At 41.7% G+C, this 22,496-nt stretch overlaps 1 protein-coding gene across 1 annotated transcript in view; it reads right to left on the bottom strand.

Moving 5' to 3' along the window:
- Positions 1–22,496, bottom strand: part of PHACTR1 (phosphatase and actin regulator 1) — a 77,235-nt gene that overhangs the window by 6,227 nt on the left and 48,512 nt on the right. The window contains exons 7-8 of the mRNA XM_026064268.1: positions 14,813–14,868; positions 9,335–9,396 (exon numbers count right to left, since the gene is read on the bottom strand). Coding sequence (XP_025920053.1) covers positions 9,335–9,396; positions 14,813–14,868 — 118 coding nt within the window. The remainder of the gene's footprint in view (positions 1–9,334; positions 9,397–14,812; positions 14,869–22,496) is intronic.

The raw sequence follows: 22,496 nt of genomic DNA, 5'->3' as shown, positions 1-22,496 counted from the left end.
AACAACATTTCTTACCATCCTGATAATCTGCAGACTTGTCCTTACCTCCAGAAAAGGCAGGCARGCTGATGACTATTGCTCATTGAACTTTTCACTGTACACTGCAGCTCAATTTTATGTCATAGCATATTTGCTTTTTAATAGTTTACATTGCATATTACAAGCCAAAAAAAAAATTGCAAGGTGGATTGTATCATGTCAAGGAAAATATGTTCATTGTTCAAAAGCATTTCTTCCAAATTCCATAACAGAATAGGCAGCCACAGTTAAAATTCTCCTCTCAAATTAGAAACAGTAGTGTGTTAGTAGTCCACGTATTGTACAGCCAGTTACATAGCTAAGGACAGACATTGGCTTTCGAGGATTTCTTCTCCTTAGATGCACAGAATGCTGGTTCTTGTCAAGAGGAATTACATGACTTCTTCTGAAGAAGGTACTATACATGTGTGTCCATGTGTATATATGTTAGTGGCAAAAGTTTGTGCTAATCCTGCATTAGAGTGAAATATTTACAGTCCTGATACATCTGGAAAAAATACTCCTGTCCCACTAACAATTAACCAGGCAGCATATCATGCTATTCCTACTCATTACAAAAAGCAGAATGTGTGTTAAGTGTCAACATGTGAAATGTGTCAGTGTTATAGGTGTGTTTTGCAATACTTCACTCTTGTGAATAGTGAAAGGTCTCAACATTTCATAAAATGCTTGAGACTGTTTTCTGCAAAAGTATTCAGACTCTGGGATCCTGAAGGGCAATTCTACCTTCCTCTCAAATCAAGTATCTTGGTTGCCTGCATTTCCTCTCCCAGGGGAAAATTAAGATTCAAAATAGCCATGATGCTAAGCACAGGATGACAAATTAGCTAGGCCACAGGAAAGAGACATGCATCCTTGAAATCCCACCTTTCTCCAGCATTTGGGTGCTGGTTCAAGAAAGCTCCACCTCCCTATCCTGCATCTGGATTTAAATCCCTATGTGATTGCTCTTGGCATGGATGGTTGCCTCTCTCTTCTCTTTTAAAAACCATGGTTGTACCAGAGGCAGCAGTGGGGCTGCTTTCCTTCTACTGAAAGCCCTGAGCACTCACTCACAAAGTGATTCAAGCACCTCATGTGAAAAGAGAGTCTGCAAGAATGCACTAATCCCAGTCTATGAGCTGTTCAGGAGGACAGGGATCACTCTCCACCCCTCCGGGCTGCAGCTGTGCCATTGTGCACATACAGAAGAGAGAAATCACGGAGAGAAAGTCTAACCAGGAGCACAACTCTACAGCCTGCTGACTAATGCCCTTGCCTAGGACAGCAGTCGAGCCCCAGCTCTGCAGTTCTTGTTTCGTCTCCAACGCCAATTTAAGGTAAATTACAACATTTAACAGGGGGAAATCTCCTGGTTGGTTTGAAAAAGAACAACTTAGAAACTTTTGAATATTGAAAAGTCTTAAAACTAGACAGTTTTCTCACTCCCACCTTCTTCTGTGGGAGACATGAAGTTTCATGGGATGAGCTGCTGTGCGTGGGTTGGTCATGTAACAGTTACAAACTTCCTCTTACTACTTCTTCCATAAGCTTCCCAAGAAAAGCACCATTTTATATAGCCAGGGCCATGTTCAAGTCAGCCAAAGAGTACGTATTCAGGGAGGTCAGCAAGAAGCACATCCTTCCTGACTTTGACTACCCATTCTGGTGACCATTTTTTTTTGAAAACAAAATGCATACATTGATGCAGGGTTTTTTTGTTGTTTTTTCTTTTTTTTTTTACACCAGGACAAAGCTATCTTTGAGCTAGAATACTGTATCAGAAAGTCAAAGAGTACAATAAAGTAGATCGAAATGTGTAGATTTAAAAACATGATTTTTTACTCTTTATCAGGACAGAATTGCCTTTTCCACCTGCATCCCTGACACCTAAGAAGTTATCTGCAAGCCAAACACACACTACAATTAATAGATGGGCTTTTAACAAAAGCATGAAAAACAAACTTATCACGTTTTGAGTGTTACCACAGTTATGCTATGCAGGAGGCTTCTTTGTGCTGCACAACTCATTTCAAATGTGATTTTGAATTGCTAGGTTTTTCTACTATCTCTAGTAATAGGAGAACCAAACATCAGAAGGCTTGTTAGTTTTCATTCGTTATTATTCAGATTGTATAGCTGAAATTTTCTTCTGATTTTTACTTTAAAACTAAGCCCTGATTATGGGAATAGAGAGAATCTTTGTACTGAAATAATAATCATTAGGACTACAGCCAAGATTTTCAAAGATAAAGTTGAGACTCTATCCTTATTTGCATCAGCTGCTTTTTTTTTGCACACCAGCATGAATTAAGGATGAATCACCAAAATTATCTGTACATTTCTCAGCTTTTACTAGTTTAGGCCAAAGCCTCGATGCTATTTCACATTAAGATGGGAATTATTTTTTAATAAAATACTCTATTACATGGGATATGATGACATGAACAAAATATGAAATCCTGTTAATTAAACTCTGTGCTTCTAAATGGCTACAAGGGAAACAGGAAGAGAACTTTTAAAAAATGATTGACTCAGTTTCACAGCTTCTTTCAGCTCTTGACCTTAGCTGGCTTTCATGTTTGTGCAATGTCGCCAGTTTAAGTGATGAGCAAGCTTTTCCAAAGGAGACGGCAGGTGACTTTTGATACTCTAAAACCTGCTGTGCCAGGCTGATCTCTAGATGGTGTCAAGAATGCAAGAGCACCAAGAGCCATCAATGCTGTGGTACTTATGACAGAAGTGGGACTTCACTGATGGTATTTACCTCAATACTGCAACAAAGTCTTAAATAGCTAATTTGCCTTCCCTGCTGTTGTGGATCCAGGTTAACAATCAGAGAAAAGACTGYAAATGTACAGGGCTATATGATGAAATGAGAAATCTGAGATAAGTTCTCACATTCACAAATGCACAAGCGAAATTAGTTGTATTGCCAGCACATTTTACAACACTGAAAGTCACTGCACCCCTTTCTGTGCACGTTGATTCCTTCAGTGGGTGTAACACATGGAGTTACACATGAAAAAAACATCAAGGGCATAAGCATACTGTGAAACTTCGGCATTAATGTGCATTTTTTTATTCTTAGGTGATACCTGAATGTGACAGACTAAAAGCTGTTTCTTTTCTTCCTCTGAAATCACATAACTATTACTGCTTATTATTTTTAGAGGTCCTGACTTCGCTTAACAAACGTGCAACCAGTGCGATTCAAGTGCTTATATACCCCATTGCTGCACTGCTCAGCGTCTCCCTCCCCACAGAACAGCTGGGGCAAGCGAAGCACAGACAGGCACTCGCTCAAGGTGACCCAGGAGGCCTGGGGCAGAAATATGAGCAAAAGATGCATCGGGTCTCATGCCAGTGCTCTGTCTATGAAAGTCCTCAAATCCACAGCTTATACCATATAATTGATGCATAGCCATAAATCTACATATATTTACATACATACATACACAAAATATTCACTACATTAAACCGAAGTGATGATCTGATTATAATAAATGAAAAGAAAAGGACAATCACACTGAGCGAGTATTTTTTAAAGTAATTAATAAAAGCAACACTATTTGTCCTGTTAACAAACTGACCTGCCTCTCTTTCATACTATTGCATAGACTTCTCATGAGCTGCTAAGTACTGGGATCTCTCAGTAGGTCTGGACTATGCAGGGTACCCTTACATCTTAATGATAGGGACAGCTGGGGAGAGGGCTTTGCAGAGCAAACTGCATAAGCGGCTCCACGGCAGGCATCAGTTCAGTGATTGTTTGTGGTAAGGGCACAGCTCACCTGAGATCTCACCTTGGAATTTATTTTTGTAACATGTGAGCTGCAGTGTCTTGGTTCAGACTTATTCAATGCTACACAATGCTTCATGGACAACAACTGAAACTGGGCTCTGCTTCTCTTACCAGACAGAATGAATGAGGAATGAGGAACCCTTGAAACACACAGTGAAAGGAAACATTCAATGGCATGATGCAGTTGCCTGCATAAGGCGATGGTGCTGCAAGCAGGAAGGAAGGGATCTTACATATTGAGCTGCCCCCCTGGCTCCCTGCACATTTTGTCAGGCTTTATTGACACAAGTGAGTTTGGAAAATTTTCAGTGGTACTTTAGGGAGGAACTTTAAGGAGAAGTTTCCTCAAAGAACGGGTAGCCTATGATAAGGATTTCACTATAAAAATCTGGCACGAGTACAGACAGTTTTTTAAGCATGACAAAGGGATTTTTTTTTTTTTTTTTACTTACTTCTGTTAAGGCCAGAGGGATGTACCTGGGTCTGTCTCCACTTTTTCTGGGTGTACTACCTTGGCATATGCATTTCTATTTAGCTGTTTATGAAGATTTGTGAGCTGAGGGAGAAGGCCAGCTTTTAGAGGGGGGGTTCCCCGCTATTTTAGTGGAAATCAGGGCATTACCCATTTTGAAATAAATGGATTTGTATTAGTAAAAAGGCAGTGTAAATGAGGACAGAAACAGTTGTCTGCTCATGGGAAGTCAAGTTGTCCTCTGTATATTCTGTATCACTGAATATAAAAAGGGCACATTTCAAGCCTTGATACTAAGCATGCAAGAGAAGGTTTAAAACAAAACCCTGTTTTCTCAGCATGGGAAATGAAGCAAACCAAAGCATTGTCACCAGGTAAAGTGGAGAGAAATGTGCTCTTGCCAATCTGTTTTTGGGATTTAGCCAAATCTGAGATGCTGACTTTGCCCCTCTTCAACCATAATGAGCTCGTTGTCTTGTCACTTCACTGTCGCCTGCTTTGTTACCTCATTAAAATGTTACAGTTGTCATTTAATGATGAAATCAAGGTGAAAAATTACAGCTCCTAACTGGCAGCGTACACGACTCCCACCCTCCTTTGCTCCCCACCTTTTGTGGAAAGATGGGGGTCTGTGTAGCTCTAACAAAGGAGCAGGATGTGATGAAAATGGCCCCAAGCCTCTCCCTCTTTGAGGAGAAATGCAATTTATCCAAATTAGCAGCTAACCTTTTTTATATTCTAACCTTTTTTTCTCTTCTTCTCACCTCCCTCTAACTAGTCACACCTTTCTCAAGAGTTCATTATTTCAAACACCCTGCAGGGATCCAAGCCAAGGGAGGTCAATTAAAGAAATGATTGAACAGCAAGACATTTCCCAGTGAGGCATCAGCTTGCTCGCCTGTGAACAGAGAGTTTAAGTTCTACTGGGGCAAGAATTTAACGGGAGCAAAGATTTCAAAGACTTTAATGCATGGCCTTTAAGCAAGAGCCACATATCACCATTTAAGTTGTCATTATTTACTGCTATGAGATTTTTAGTTTTGGAGGTAGGCCTTTGTGACCTGGATAAAGGGACAGAGTGCACCCTCAGGAAGTGTGCTGATGATACAAAACTGAGAGGAGAGGGCTGTGCCGCCCTTTAGAGGGACCTCAACAGCCTGGAGAGATGGACAGAGGGGAACCTTATTAATTTCAATAAAGGCAAGTGCAGAGTCCTGCACCTAGGGAGGAATAACCCCATGCCCCAGTACAGGTTGGGGGTTGACCTGCTGGAAAGCAGCTCTGTGGAGAAGGACCTGGGAGTACTGGTGGACACCAAGTTGACCATGAGCCAGCAATGTGCCCTTGTGGCCAAGAAGGCCAATGATCTCTTGGGTTGCATTAGGAAGAGTGTTGCCAGCAGGTGGAGGGAGGTGATCCTCCCCCTCTCCTCAGCCCTGGTGAGGCCACATCTGGAGTGCTTGGTCCAGTTCCACTGAAGCGAGTCCAGCGAAGGGCTACTAAGATGATGAAGGGACTGGAGCATCTCTCATATAAGGAAAGGCTGAGAGACCTGGGACTGTTCAGTCTGGAGAAGGGATGACTGAGGGGGGATCTTATCAATGTGTATAAGTATCTGAAGGGAGGGTATAAAGAGGATGGGGGCCAGACTCTTGTCAGTGGTGCCCAGCAATAGGATGAGAGGCAACAGGCAGAAACTGAAGCACAGGAAGCTTCATCTGAACATAAGGAAAAGCTTCTTTAGTGTGAGGGTAACAGAGTATTGGAACAGGTTGCCCAGAGAGGTTGTGGAATCTCCATCCTTGGAGATCTTCATAAGCCATCTGGACACAATCCTTGGAAATGTGCTGTGGGTGATGCTGCTTGAGCAGAGGTGTTGGACTAGATGATCTCCAGAGGTCTCTTCCTACCTCAGCCATTCTGTGATTCTGTGAAAAATTAACTATTGACAGTGGGGGACAGGAAGCAGTTAACAGCTCTGGAAACAGGGAACATGATGCCATTTGAGAGAAGATAGGAAGAGTTTTATTCTTCTTTGCAAGTGATTTTTAACATGTTCTGTTAATCTGAGGTACAGTTCCCCAAGAGGGCCTTCGCACATTCATATTCTGGGAATGGGCTTGTGGGGTGGCCTAGACCAGTGCTCAGAGAAGTCCCCTCATATTCACATGTCCCTCCTATCAAACTATAAAAGTCCACATGTCTGAAGTAGCTAGCTGGACCTCAAGGAGAAGGGAGTAACCAGGTGACTGGATATGCAGAACCCATCTTTAGAAATTCTGGTTACGGGTGAATATGCTTTATCTTTCCTTCCTATGGGAGAAGGGAAATGAATTTAAGAGAGACTGTACCAAACTGAATTTGCCTCCTTTTAGTTCTTTGAATGGCAGCTATTCCCTATCCCTGGTTAATCTAGAATTAGATGAGGCTGAGAGGATGAAAAGTACTTAAGGGGGCAACTTGTTATATGTCACCTGATTTAAAAAAAAATTTTTTTAGACATTGCCTGTCCAGATGATGAATTCAAGTAGATATTTATTGCTGACTTTAGTAAGGCATCTAGACCCAGCAAGGTAATCTTACTTATCACAATATGTCATGCAACAGCTCATCATCATAATACTGCAACAAAATGTCAGTCCTGAAGGAATTTTTAAGAACAGCTTTTTAATGGATGAAGTCTGTTGTTCCCCTAGAGTTGGAATGATGCTACCAAAAATCAGGGACAGAAGCAATTTTTACAGTGTAAGATCAAAAATCTTTTCAGTGGCTTCTCCAGGACTTCTTCCTTCCTTCTTATTACCAATCATACATGGTTACAAGAAGGCAACCTGGCATACTTTCCTTATGCTGAATTTACCCTGTGGGCATTTGTGTACGTTAAAACCTGCTGCAAAGAGAGGGATCTGTTGGGGAAAACATTTGACATGCTCAATTAAACTTCTCCTTGATCTGAGGTTTAAAATCTGTTGGTAATAAGACTTCAGTATAGATGGACAGAAGGAGCCTGCCACTCTTCTGTAAACACAGAGACACATCTGGGCTACATTCATGAAAGGCAGAACTGGGCAATAACAACACCTTTTGCAGGATTCACTAGGTGCTTAGCATTTCTAGGTGTTACATATCCACTTGCACACTTTATTTGTTTCTTTCCTCTAGTGATATCTGAGCTTTTCTGACAGAATGTTTGGTAGGCGAGATTAAATTTGTTGTTCTTTCATTAAAAACACAAGGTGTCACTGCAACAATTAACAACAGTTTAAAAAATAATCAAAATCAAACAATGCTGAGTTATGTTGTTACCAATCTCACAAACATGCCAGGGGGTGGGGGTGCGGGGGAGAGGAGGGAATCCTTATCTGGGAAGAAGCCAAAAAAGGCTAAAAGGAATGTGACCTGGAATGTGGATATGAACATTAAAGAGCAGATTTGCCAGGGGAATCGGACTGACATTCTTCTGGCCATTGTTCCTACTTAAAAGCCGGAACAAGACAAATAAAAAAAAATCATAGAAGACAACTGCTGAAATTTCAAGGAGTAGATACTGCTGCAATGCTACAGCAATCTGGGTGTTTTAGATTACCATATAGCTGAGGCCTCCATCTGCAATGGACAACTCATGTACTATGCACCTTTCCTACAAAATAGCAGAGGATGGGATGTGTATGGTGATCATGTGGGCTGGGTTAGCAACCCCCCACTTAGGCAGCAGACTGTGTCTGGGTAACTTTGCTTTTTATCTATTACAGCTGTTCCTCAGATGTCACTAATGTTTGGATTGGATTCCTGTACATGTTTATTCTTCTATGCACAGTGAAACTGAAAGACTGGTAAAACAGTATTTCTAGTTTCTATGCAGAGCTTAAGGCCCATGAAACATCTGCAATGCAGTTAGGTTCTTTTCTTTCAGACAATGCTATCACAGGATGTGAGAATATCCTTGCTGTTGCTGTCAGGAATATAAGTGTTTTAAAAATAATATTATAGCTCTTTGGGCCACATTTTTAGTTCCTGCAGACAAAAGCAGAATCACCCAGTTGATAGCAGAGAGCTCTGCTGACTCACATGAGCTCAGAAGAAAGTTTGAGATTTCTAATCATGAAAGAAACCAATCCAGAACTCTGAATGTAACCTTTGCATATATATATATACTGTTTACAGCCCTTTGTCTTTGTGATTCTTTATACCATGAAAGTTTGCAATCACATAGGTCAAAAAGATTAAAAAAGTACAGGAATGGGTTGGTGCAAGCATGAGTTTATAGGGAACTTCTCCATCTCGGTAGATGGGAACTAAGTGAGTGCCAAAATAAAGTTTATCTACAATTTTATCTACAATAATAGGCTAGCTTGCTGGCTACATATATTGGGACATCTGTAGACATTTACACCAGCGGAGAAACTGAGCATGTGTATCTGAAATTACTGTTCTTGGTTTTAAGAGTAAATGATTTTCAAATGGGAGAAAAACCAAAACCAAAATACTATGCTGTTTAGTCCATCCTTCCCTGCTGATACAAGATTGTTTTCTGCACTATACACCATTTTCTAAGTGTTTATTTCTATTTAGTTTAAATGCCTCCAGTGACAATCTCTCCTTTCAGAGAAAGTCTATTTCCCAGTTTAATGCTTTCTAGTGGAATTTTCAAATGCAATCAGCATTGCTTGGACTTTGCTCTCCCTGCAGTCCTTAGAAGCCATTACACTTACAGGGAGCAGAGTTAGCCAATGCTAAGTCTGTGTATCCTTCACTGTTCAAAGTCCTTTCTGTTACAGAAATTAGATCTTTTGCCCAGCTTCAAAATGTTACTGGCAATAGCCCCCAAAGCTCTTCCCTTCACTGTCACAGTGACTGTCACTTACAGGGACTGTCACTTACAGGGACTTACACTCTACAACAGAGCTGATTTCTTTTAAAGATTTAAGAATTGTTTCAAGCTGCCTTTTTAAAAATTGTGCTGTGGAAAGGAAAAAGGCAAACAACTGTGCAGTAGGGAGTTATGGTAGTGCCGTAATAGGATAAAAGTTGCTTCTCACCTTACGTGTTAATCTTCTCTTTATCTCCCGTTTTTCCTCCTGCTCCTCTTGCTCATTCCGAGCTGTAAAAGATTTACAAAGCTCTCAGACTGCGGAGTAATCAAACATGCACAGTATGCAACAAATAAGCCTCGCCATCAGTATATTAATGTTTCAGGACTTCTCTGATGCACAGCATGTCCCTCTGGGACTAGTGAACTTCCTCGATCTCTAGCTACTGCACTTCCTCATACACTTCATGAAATATCTACAGCCTACTCCTTTTCTCTGTGTTGGCACCTCTTCATGYGTCTTGCTTTCTAGAGGGGCCAGGCAATGAGCCAGCTTTCCAGAAACCATTATCGCTATGCCTGCTAGCCTCGTGGCCTCAGGAGGTGCAGATATGATATGGTTGGGTTTCAAGGAAAGCAGGCTGCAAGTTTAACAGTTGGAAAAGAAAAAGATGCATTTTTCTCCAGATACAGAGTAACTTCTCTACAGCTACTCTTTGGAGAGAATGGAAAGAAAACTCAGAGTAGGGATGCCAGGTAAAATTGCCAACTTCCCATGGTCTAAGCAGAGTAAAGAGAGACTATCCTTCCATCATGAGCCTTCACAACATCTCACTGGAGTGTAAAAGCACGTCCTAGGGCAATCTGCTTCCAAAATTAAAACAAATTAAAAAAATTAAAACAGATGATCATGTGTGACAAGTTCTTACCAAGGCAAGCATCAACCATTATCACTCAGGAGGATAATATCTAACATGCAACTACTGTACCTCTTCTTCAGCTTAGGAACTCAAGCAACTCTCTGCACTGATGTTTACTAAAAGTCACTAAAAACTGGGTTCCCAGGTACTCAGCTCCTAAATCAGTTAGGACCTGTTGCTTTCCTGATGTCTGAATTGCTCCTTAATCAAATCATGCCCACACATAAAAACTGCCTTTACATCAGCCTAGCTGATGGGTTCAGGCAAACACAACTCATCAGCTTTTCATACAACTACACTGTGCCCCTTTTATGATCCTGCTCTTACTCTGGTAGGAGTAGCTCAGGTAGGGATAACTGTCTGCAGGGGAGATACACACCTCCTAGGCCACTCCAAAAATGTTAGTCCCTGTCTAGGCATAACTGTCCCATCCAYGCTGCTTAGCTAGCGGGCCAAAGCAAAGCAGCTGATGATGTGAGCTCTGGCTGCAGTCACACTACGGCTGCTGGAGTGAACTCTGAGGCCAAGTCATTTCCATCATTAGGTCATTTTACACATGCAGAACATATTGTACATAATGCCTTTCACTGAAGGGTCTCAAAGCACCTGAAAAGCTTCCCTTGTTTTGTAGGGAAGCTAAGGAATGCTGTCTACACAATTTTAACACAAGTTTAGCACACTTGTGGATGAATAAAGGGACACCGACTTATATTCACTTAGCAGATACCTGAGACAATTTAAGATGTTAGTGCCCCCCTGCTAGACACAACGAAACAGAACATGAAAATGTTCCTCAATTCCTTCAGCACAGGTAGTTTGAGCAAAATTGCCCAACTTTGCACTGAATTAAAACCAAGGGGGAATCCCACTTTCCACTCTGCTGATCCTGCTGGAGAGGCAGGGACCTCCGGCAGAGTGGCAGTAAAAAACCACTAGAGGTGCTAACTTCAACGACCCAGCCATTCGCTAAGCGAGCACAGGACAGCACTCACATGTCCGCTAACCAACTGAGACAATTACAATATAAGGAGGTCCTAACTCAGTGGAAGTCTGTCCACAGTGGAGGCAATGCAATGATTCCAACCAACATATTTAAACTGGTGCTTTCACTGCCAGAAATAAGACCTAACGTACAGAGAACGTAGGCAGTCACAGAGCAGGTGAGAAGGAGTGTGAGGTGGGAAGCCAGATTTCTTGCTGCACAGGATGATAGAGGTGACATCCTCTCTGAGGTCTATAGCAATTGCTCACTGACTTCAGCAGGATGAGAAATTCTCCACCAAAGTGGACAAAGAGTCAGTCAACGTTACGAAATTTTATAATACACCTCTGATTTTAAATGTCTTATTTCCAAAAATACTGCTTACCTTTTCCGGAGGAAAAAAATCTAATACTATAGCAAAAAAAGATCAGGAGACAGCCAAGAAAGTTACTAATGGCTTTTAAAATGTAATTGGAACACCTACACTGATAAATATATTTTTCGTGTTTCCTTTTCTCTTTCAGTCATTCCTGTCCCCACTGGGCTATATTTTCTTTTAGCAGTTCTGTACTTCCTTTGTTTCTCAAAATCAGAGGAGCTGGTATTGTAAATGCTTGCTTGCAGTAACAGGGACACTGAATAAATCTTTGTAGGATTAAGCTGAGAATTGAGAGGGGTAAAGAGAGTCTGCACAGAGTTGGTGCAGAACTGAAAGCAGCTGAGGAGTTATGTAAAAACCTTAGTTATGGTGGTTCATTTTTGTGCTCGGAAACCTCTGCCAAATCAAAGTTGGGAATTAGGAATTCATTCTCCTCTGAAAACAGAAAATGACTTTGTTCTAGCCATTTTTTTAAGACTAATTAAATCATGTGAATCTTGTGAAGCTACAAAACTGTTGCTTTATTTTATCTTAAGTGTTCAGGAAATGATACCTTGTTCCTCTAGACCCACATGTGTGCACGCACGGGGGTGTGTTTTTGGGGCCTGATTTCTGTGCCAGTGTGAAATGTTGACCAGAATGGCATGAGACTCTGAGAGCTCAGCTAACTATTGCTTCATGAGGAATTTATACAAGTTGAATGTGTCAAGCTGACAACTGAAGTAGCTGAAGACTTCTGTCCGTCCTAGAAATGGCACTGGTGGTGGTGGGTGAGAGGGATTCAGATATCCTTCCTCTCAAACTAGCATGGCCTGGATGTATTAACTACAAAAAGAGCTGTTTAGTCTTCACATTAACCCTGCAGGTCTGGACTTACTCGCGCTATGTGCCTTTGACTTAAATAAGAATCAGTGGAAGACTTGGGTATACTTCAGGGAAGGATCCTTCAAGCATCATTTCCCCAGTTCTTAGTTTCTTTGCTCTGGCTGCTATAATTTTACTGTTGCTACTAGCAAGCAGTTGGATTTGTGCAATGGACTTTTTGCCATTATAATTCAGTGAAGAAGGCTATCTCCTAATTAGCCCAGCACCCTGGAGCTAGGAAGTGATCACTTCATGAATAAAGACTGGACGTAGAAATGCATTTTGTCCCATTTCTTGCCATCAGATCTCACAATAATGCAGTTAATGTCACAGGAACATCAGGGTACCAAACAAGACATTTGCATCAATGAAATTTCAGCTTTAACTGTGGAGGAAATCCTATTTACTCAACTGGGAGTTGCTGTGTTTTCTCTTTTTTTGGTATGCTATGAACTGGGCTTTTGAAAATAGCTTGACCTGGTTAGGCAAAGACTTTAATACTCCTCTTTTCATTATTGCTTCCTATGTATCTTTTTAATCAGGCTCTACTATACTTATCATAATTCTATTTCTCAGCTGTCTAGAAAAAAGAACAAAAAACAATGCTGTACAGAGCAGATACTTTACTTTTTTAACACTATGGCATTTTATGCTTTTTTTTAATTACGTTCTATTTTAATTGTTTGTTCCTTGTCCTGCTGTGTTTCACCAAAAGTTGGGATGCCTTGGAAATACCACATTATTTTTTCCTGTAATTATGCAGTTGTTTGTCTACAAAGACACACATGTTTTGGGGCAGATCTGTGCTTAGGAACCAAGCTACAAAATTTTCATTTAGGGAATAAAATGTTGTTCCAGATTCAGGACAATATTCAAAAATGCCTCTGTCACTTAGGAGTCTATATTCAACTCAGAAAGAAACTGATGTGACTCAGGGGATAATCCCACTGAAATATAAGACAAGTCAGGTTGCTATGTGACCATGACACTTGACAAGGTGACCTTTAAGAATATCTGTGTAAGGCACCCAGGTTTGAAAATGTTGTTTCTCTGTTCATGCCAGTTCMAATACTACTGCCAGAGCAGCTGCCTGAGATCCCCACCTCCCCCAGCCCCCGGCTGCCACCCTCACCAGTGCCAGGCTGGTGTTAACTGGTCACGTAGCAGTGCTAGGTGGTGCATGACACTTGGTGGCTCATGCTGGCTGCAAGTCCGGGGATGATAACATGAGCTGCCTAAAGAATCGGCGTCTGTCCCCCTTCACCCGAGCCTTGCTTTGGTCACGCTGCAGGTCCCCTCTCCTCCAGCTGTTCTGCTCCCTGCCAAGGACAATGGCACAGCTGGATACACCACCTATCTCCCCAGTTTTTGACCCCTTGATGGCTGACTTCCTGGCAGCTGTCAGGCATGGGAGTATGGAGTAGCCAATAGGCACACGGTTATCAAAAGGAGACTGACCCCAATCAAATGGCTTTCCTGGTGGCCTTGGCATCACTCAGACAGGCTCTGGTGTCCAATCTTTTCTCATCTTTACCTTGGCAGTGGTGTCTCTATCTTTCTCTTTGTCTGGCATGCATAGTAACATGAACAAATGGGAAAAAATTGCTGTTTTATTCCCTAACACTATCACAGATGTCTTAGGAATTCGATTTTGCAGTATTTAATCAATCAATTTTACTAACTCCCAGAAATTAATCTCTTGCTACCACACTTCTATGATTCTGTGCAACGCAGTTATTTGAACAACAATGAAAGGCACATTATGATCCTAACTAAGCAGACCATATGGTATCTTAAGACACTCTTTAGGAATACTTTTTCCTGTATTCTTTTTTTAAATTTCCCTGGAATGATGGATTACTAACTTAAAAAGGGAAGAACTTGTTTCTTCTGTTCTCTGTTTTCAAACTACAGAACATTTAGACAAACATCTTTGACTTTTTTAATATTCAAACCACCTCAATGTGATTAAAGAAACAGTCGTTTTTTTTCTATGTATGATTCATTCGTGAGATGAGATTTAGTCTGAACTCAGTCCTGCTTCTGTTGAACTTGATGGCAATGCATCTACTAACTTGACTCAGACTAGGCTCTGTAAATGGTGTCTTGCCCCTTTAAAGTATCATTTAATGTTTTGAAGATCTACCAAAAATTTTTGGTTTATTTAAAGGAACAGTGAAGATTAAAGGTTAGAAAATTCAAGCCACATCCTAAAGTCTTTACTGAATTATAATGGGATGCTCATCTGTGTGAGAGCAGCATAAAAGCTTTTCAAAATGCACCTCTGTTTGGAACAGGACTTGCAAAAGAGATTCAATGTCTGGATTTTTTTTCCAGAGATGTTCATACTTGTGAACTTACTGGCTCTAATGTTAATGAATGTTTCTACAGTTCTAAAGGTCAGTATAGACTTGCACGCTTATTTGCATTTATGATGCAGTTTATTATTATTTATGATGCACATAACAGAATAGTCATGTTTTATAAAAAACGCACAACATATACCTACACTAACCCAAACTAGCTGGCTCCAGATTAAGTCTCATTAGGATCAGGACTTACGTTTCAGAATGTTCCTCTGCTCCAATTCCTCAGCAGTCGGCCTCTGGCTCAGTCGTCTGCGAAAAAAGTCCAAGATCAGTTTTTGGACCATATCACATCCCTTTCAGTTCAGAGTCTTTAAGAGTTGCTTTGTGGTGTGAAAGGCAGAGAGGCAAGCACAGACACTGCTCCATTATGTACTTGCTATGCCTGTGCCATGCATGACACAGACCATGCTCTGCTTTTGCCGTTTCCTCYGTTTTCAACCCATGAAAGACCAAATATGTTATGTCATCATAAGCATGACACTCCCAGCTCTATCCCAGGCACAGCTGCCRAAAGCTAGGCTACACAGATGTCTTCACTTAGTTTCCTTCCTCCCATGCCTGCTTCCTGACTTTCAGAAGGATTTCAAGCTAAGACACGGCCACCCCTCTCCCTGCCCTCCCGCGAGCCTCCTGACTGCACCCAGTTTGTTCAAACTCTGCCTGAACACACAGATGGGCYACAGAAAAAACAAGGGACGGTTTGGCGGCACCAACTGCAGCACAATAGCAGCCCTCCTCCTCCACAGCCTCACTTCCCTCCTCCCCATGCTACTTTTATTAAATTGTATCATGATAAATTAGCATGATTTGCTAGTCAACCTGTACATAATAGAGTCACAACAAATGCAATCGAATTACCAACGGGGGCCCTGAGCATGGAAACAATCAGAATAGTCAGAATACAAAGCGAGGGAGAGAAGCACAAAGGGGTATTAGGAAAACAAAGAAAACCAGTGAGATGACATCAGAAGTCAACGCTGTTGGGCCTGCTCGTACTCTCCTCTAAGTCAATGGGAGTTTTGTTGATGACTTCAGTGACAGAATAGAGCCTTCCTCATCGTTTGGACGTGGTTGTTCAGAGATGATCCTCACTCGGGGGCCTCACTCTTTGCTCTCTAGTTACCAGCTGCTCTGTGAGTTGGCTCATCAGCTCCTCTGCGTGTGCTGGAGCACATGGGACAGACAGGAGCCTCGTTCCCTACTCCAGCTGTATGAAGGCTGGGGGCATTGGACATCATACCTGATTTTACACAACCTGAAGATTTCCACTAGCTGAGGTGATACCAACCACACTGYCTCTGTGGCTGCTTTGCACCACTAAGACAAAACAACAAAAGATGGCCCTACTCCAGCAGAGCATTAGGACTCATTAGCTTTGTCTCTTACCCATGGCAGATTGAACATTTACCTCACTGAAAAAGTGCTGAAAGGGACAAAACTCATCCTTAATTCAGAGGCAATGAATGTCTGCAAATTACTTTGAAGACAGAAAGTGCTATTCAAGTGTTGCCATTATTATTATCATCTTTAACATACAGTAGCTGTTGCTATTGGGATACTTCACCTTAGTACTATGAAGCAATTAAACTTACTTTATTTCTAGCAGTGCTTGAGAATTAAAGGAAAAAAGTTGTCAAGTTTAGCCCCACCATGTGTGTCTGCAGCAATTGAGTTATATAATGTTTTTAATCCATCWCATTGTGATGCTTTTCAAGAGGATGCATCAGAGGAATGTTAAGGACAGATTCCAGCCATTCAATGGCCGACTATTTTTATAGGAACAAACATCAAACATTAAGTAAAAGGAGAAATCAGTTTAAAAGACTGTTCCCACAAAAGTTCTCCCCTTTCCCAGTAAAACAAGGATTAAAAGACTCAGCTAACAGTTCTGTCAAAAACAGTTCACACTGGAGAATTTCAAATAAAAGGCTGAAGTTCTGTTTATCTACATGAATGATTTACCTAAAAGAAAAAAAAATTGCTTCTCAGTAACTGCCATGAAGTAGATGCATTTAAACAAAGCTTTTACTTCAGATGCATTTAAATAAAGCTTTTACTTGATGGTGTGCCATTGCTTCCACACATGAGAAGGATCTCCTCCAAGTATGCCCTCAACATAATATGTATTGTGTACTGCTGAGCTGCTCAGAGACTTATGGATTGTAGGCTTCCTCCCCAAGCTGCGTGGCAGAGCCCTTAGCGAAAGCGAGCCAGAGATCCCTGTGTTCCCCACCTAGATTCAAATTATTTTATGGAGCTGATAATCTGCCTTTTTCAGGCTGCAGTGTGCTCCTGCCCAAATGATGACCACCACTTCAAGGGATGCACTTAAATGGCAGAAAAAAGCCACAATACTTTTGATAGATACAGCCTGGAGATCTAAAGCTATTTGCCTTCATGGGGCTCTGGATCCCTTCTGGACTTTTAGAAATCCCAGAACTTTTAAAATAGCAATACTTGGGCAGTAGTAAAAGATAATGCACCCTTGCAGTTTAACAAAAGCATGACTAGTCCTTACAGTGCAAATGTGAAGCACAGCTGGAGGATGAGGGAGGTAATGAATAGAAGCTCTGGAGGGGCCCAGTCTCCACTACCAATATCTGCTTTTCTCCTCCATGAACTGCTGCTGTGTCTTCATTTCCGTCATCCTTTTGGCTTGAGCCTGCTCCTGCTTCCTCATTGTGAGTCCCTCCTTGCCCAGCTCCTCAATCACACCCAGCCTCTTCCCCATTGCCTTCCAAGTACTCATAATTATTTCTTTTCTTGGTCTCTTGGTCTTTTCCTTTCCTTTCCTCTCTTGCTTCCACAGTGACCTCCAGTCTATCTTTGTCCTTTACAAACAACTCCACCAACACCTCAAAACAGCTTCCTTTTAGTTCTTTTTTCTTGCCTCTTAACTTTCAGGTTTGCCAGATGTTGAGTAGTTGTTAACATTACCATCTTTAAAAAACTTGGTACTAGGTAGTGATCCTGTAAATCAAGAAACATGAGTAGTTATTGCTTTGTTACCATGGCCGCAAAGATACAGGGCTTTTCACACCAAATTTTAGTATACCGTCTGTGACAGTGTGCTCCTTTCCCCCCCCTACTGATGTGCTCTCTCTCCCTCAACCTGACCGCCCTGCAAACAGCATGTATGTGGGGGCTAGTTGAGCATGCGCCTACTAAGGCCCATCTAGTATGCAAATATGAGTCAATCATCTCCCCCCCCCCCCAAATAGGGGGCAGCCCAGGGCCCCTTGAGCTTTCCTGCAAGGCAGCGGGCTGCACTGCAGAGCCTCCTCTTGAGCAGGGATGCCTCTCAAGGTTACTCCTCGAGGCTGAGAGATTCCTTACCCGCGACAGATCCTCGGTAAGTGATTAACAGCATGCTGAACTTTTGTGAACTTCATGAAACTTTGCTGAGTTATATCTCTGACTAATTGCGCACATAATCCCTTAGACATAAACCATTGACCAAGTCTGGGACTAGGACTGGATCCAGCTGCACCTAGGCTCCTCTCCGAAGGAGTTTAGAAAGCAAGGGGGTCCAGTCTGAACCTCGTGACTCAACAGGAGGGTCTCCATTGCACATGCATCTGACCCTGTCCTTCATGCAGTAAATAACTGAGTGAACCTTGCCAATTGAGCCTTGTTAAATCGTTCTTATTTACGATTGAACTTTGTTAAGTCGCTGTCTTACTGCAATAAACGTAGTGCTGCTTCCCTCTTATGAGTGAAGTGCATCACTCCTTTCATGACACTGTCTTCAGTGCACTGCTCTGATTTTGGCATACACTGGTGATACAGCCTGCTCTACCTTCCCTCCTGTGCTGCTCAGAAAAAAAATATTAATGGAGCCCACCTAGCTTACAGAGGTTGATTTCAGTGATTTGATTGCTGGATTGCTGCTGTGCTTTACTTCATTTAACATCACAGGGGCTGCGTGAAGCTGTCAAGAGGCCAGAGGTCATGAGACAAGTGTCTAATTAGCAGCATAATCAGAATAAACAGGAGAAAAAGGAGGTGAGGACAGATGTGCTGGCAGAGCCTGGCTGGTGATGCAACAGCAAAGGAAAGATTTGCTTATGAAAACCGTAAGAATCAAGTGTAATGTACATTGCTGTTGCTGATCAGAACGGTACCTCTGGCTGCTTCATGGAGCTCCAAGAGTATAGGTACCTAAGCAAGGAAAAGGCAGGCAGGTCTTAGAAAGTGACAATTTTTAGAGCACTTTCTGTATCTAAAATCCCCCCTGTGAATATGCTTAATCGTGGCTGTGCCATCAATGCAGTTTCGTAGTAAGTTTGAGGCATTCAAGGGCATAAGAATATTTGTTTCTTGCAGCTTGTGCTTTGCAATGTATTGTTTGCCTTATACTTCACATGTTTTTGCAATATTGTTAATAGTGGTTTTACAAATACACTGATAAAGGTTTTACCGAAAAGAAAACCTGGCCTTCCTAACATTTATGATGATATAAAGAAAGCATTGCTAGGATTTCACTGAAAAAAAAAAAAACCCAAATGAGACTGTTACTGGAAAATAAAACAGTTTGCTCAGATTTGTAAAGATAAACTTGACAGCAAGACAGTTTTCTGAATTAAACCCTGTATGATCAAATGCATCATGTTCCTTGTGCTATACAGTGCTCAGTTTTCAGTAAGCACATTGCGCAGTAAGGGTTTTTTTTGGTAATTCGCCCTGGTCTGGGCAGAGCATGGCATGGTGGATGAACGGGAACCTAGGGGCAGGAGGTGCAAACACATGCAAAGTCAACTGGTCCTGATTTAAAGTACTGGCTGGTGGGAGCACGATCTCCTCAGGGAGCCAGAGGAAAGGCAGGCAGCATTTTCACTGGTGGATGTTGCTGTTTTGAGCATGGAGAGCAAACTCAGAAAGGGAAGTTCCTGCTCAATCGGCAGTGTCTAGCACGAGCAGTAAAAGGAAAAACTAGCTGTACATCTCCCCAGGCAACACAAAACACTGAAATTAAGAGCCCCCACAGTGATGCTCACCCTGTTCTGCAGAGCAGCTGTATCCAAAAGGCTCTCGGGATCATGGCTGACTAGCCAGGGGGATGAGGGTTTTTTCCAGCCCATTTGCCTGGTAATGCCTCTGAAGAAAGGGGCTCCTGGATGCCTGGGCCATCCCTCTAGAAGGAGTCAGTCTCCCTCTCTCTTTAGTCTCTTGGGTTGCTGTGGATGAACTCTGAGAAAGAGCAGGYTAATGCTGTCCTGCTTGTTGGACAGGGAACAAGATGATGCTGGATGTGTGTTTTCTGGATATCAGGAATTCATCTTTGCCTCTTCCCAGAGGGCAATAATATTTAACAGCTTAATATAGGTTCACCTGAAAATATAATGACTGGAGATAGGAGGGGGCTTGCTAGAAAATGAAGCCCCATATACTTGCTAGGCTTGTTAACTCTGAGAGTTTGTATATAGAAGAGGCAGAACCCAGCAACTTTCTGGCTCTTACATACACGGAGACGTCTGGTGTGTGTGACCCAAGAGCAGTACTGAAAGGCAAACAGGTCACGGACGAGCACAACGGGGCAGGCAGCAGTACAGAGAGGCATCCAAAACATCATCAGAATATTCTGGAGTCCAGCCATGCTCACACAAGAGTTACTATGATATAAGTTACCSTGATGTAAAATAACTTCTGAGCGCAGTGGGGCATAACCTCTGGAGCAACTTTTAAATTAATTTTGTAGATGCAAATCTTTTTACTTCATTGCAAGGGGGTTCATACTGCCCTAGAGACAGAGACTCTAAATGAGGAGTAGAACTGAGTTAGGCACTTGAGAAGCTGTCTGCTACAAAGAACATACTTGTCAGATAGATTSTTAGTTGACATAAATGAGCATGACTGAAGCCAATAAAATTACTCTGATTTACATCAGCTCTATAATTTGACATGAGGAAAATTCAGTAGGAGTAAAGGGTCTTACTGTTGCTTAATTTAGTTTGCCTTCCCAATAGTAATGCTGATGATAGCAAAACAATATTGATGAAGTATGGGTTACCAGGGCTCTTTGCAGTCCCATGCCAAGTATAGAAAATTAGAAAAGAAAACTGGGGGAGTAGAAAATCTTGTATTTGCTTGTGCAAGTTAACTGTTAGCAGAGGGCAGGAAAGGACTACCTCCTTTCCTTGTGCCATTGCATAATGAGCAAAAAATACATGTAAGCTGGGTGGTTCACTGTCTCCTGAAGCATCAGCCCAGATATTGCCAGCCAGACTTTAGAGTCTACAGAAAACTAGTTTTCTSCTAACATGAATTATTAAATGGGATCAAATACAGTTTTATCTATGAGTGCGTAAACAGAAGGCATATCAAATAGAGAATCACTATCCAAAGAGGCAAATGTAAGAATTTTATACCATTAAAATTCCTGTACGAAACTGCACTAAGATGTTGGTTAATTTGTAAGATACATTATCTCTTCTTTTAAGCTCTCTTCCCCTGTGTGACAAGTCTCCTGGCATCTGTCATGATAATACTGCTTTTCCTGAGAAATTAAGGCAATTAAACCATGAGGAGAGTTTGCCATGATTTAGTTACCACATAATGACTACTGTTTGCTTCCCTGCTGATTTAAAACATTCAGTCTCTGGGAGACCATGGCACTTGTGCAGCTAAAAAAAAGCCTATAGTAATGACTAGAGAAAAACAAAGCAGCCAGACACCCCAGCCCCAGGGAAATGAGTGAAGCACCACTCAAACAGAGTTTAGATCAGAACTAGTCAGAGAATTTTGGTAGGAAGTGCTGGCTTTTGGCAAAAAATTAAAAATTGATATGTGTCAGTTGAAGTTCTAAGGACTTTTTGTCGGTGGCTCCCTGGCAGGGTACTTCCGCAGCCTCAGCATCCCAGTTTCTTCCCTGGGCTGGACCTCCTGGTCCATCTGTAGCTCCCCACGACAACAGTCCCATGTCCTGAAGAGCAGAGGCAGTGCTTTTGCTCAGCACTTCTTCCTAGTGCACCACAAGAAACACAGAGCAGCCTGCCATATGAACCACCCAAACAGCAGCTCCCCTAACACATTTGCAGTCATGTATCTAGCTGGGCTCTGTGTGGAAATCAGATTTTCAACTAAAATTGTTCAGATTTTAATTCAGGCTCTAAGCAGTCCCTTACTAAACCCAAAACTTCCGCCTATCACAAACTCCCATTTTGTGTAAAACCCAGCTTTGACAGAAACTTTAAAGCTCCACCTAGTTTAAATAACTGCAAAGATTTTTAGGAAGACTAATCAACAAGTTTTCTGTTTGTTCAAACATCTGTGGATGGTGAAAAATATAACCAACCTGGTCTGTTCTTTAAAACTCAAAACCTGACCTATTTGTTCTTCTTGACTCATAGCTCAAAAAATGCAGTCTTTTCTATCTCCACTCACTCAGGGATTGATTCATTATGATTCTGGTTTACTCTTGGGAAAGTTACAAGTTCCCCAAGAAAGAACAGGCTGCCCAGAGTAGATCAGATTAGGTCTCCTGAGGAAAAAGAATTATATTCAAAACATAGATTTCATCAATCCACTATGTCTGCATAAAATTAAATCTTGCCTATCGTACACAGAATATATTTCTTTAAAATACCTAAATAAAACAGAAATATCTTGGTCCATAAACTCTGAATTTTGTTTAAAAAAAATAAAGGACTGACTAGACAGCCCTATAACTCTGGGTAGTAATGGAGTTTTATAGCTGTCTGAATGACATATCCAAGTCAACAATCTTTCATAAAACCATGGCAAGATAGCCCAGAGAATCTCCTTTTAAAAATTATCTCGTTTGTGATAGCAGGATCAGAACACAGGCACCTGTATTTTCCTGACAGATTACCTAACTTCTTATTGTTTTCAAAAGATAAAGCCACATATTTCCAGTG

Source organism: Apteryx rowi, unplaced genomic scaffold, assembly GCF_003343035.1.
Source record: "Apteryx rowi isolate R43461 unplaced genomic scaffold, aptRow1 scaffold_212, whole genome shotgun sequence".
Taxonomy (NCBI): Eukaryota; Metazoa; Chordata; class Aves; order Apterygiformes; family Apterygidae; genus Apteryx; species Apteryx rowi.
This window is presented reverse-complemented; position numbering and strand designations above follow the sequence as displayed.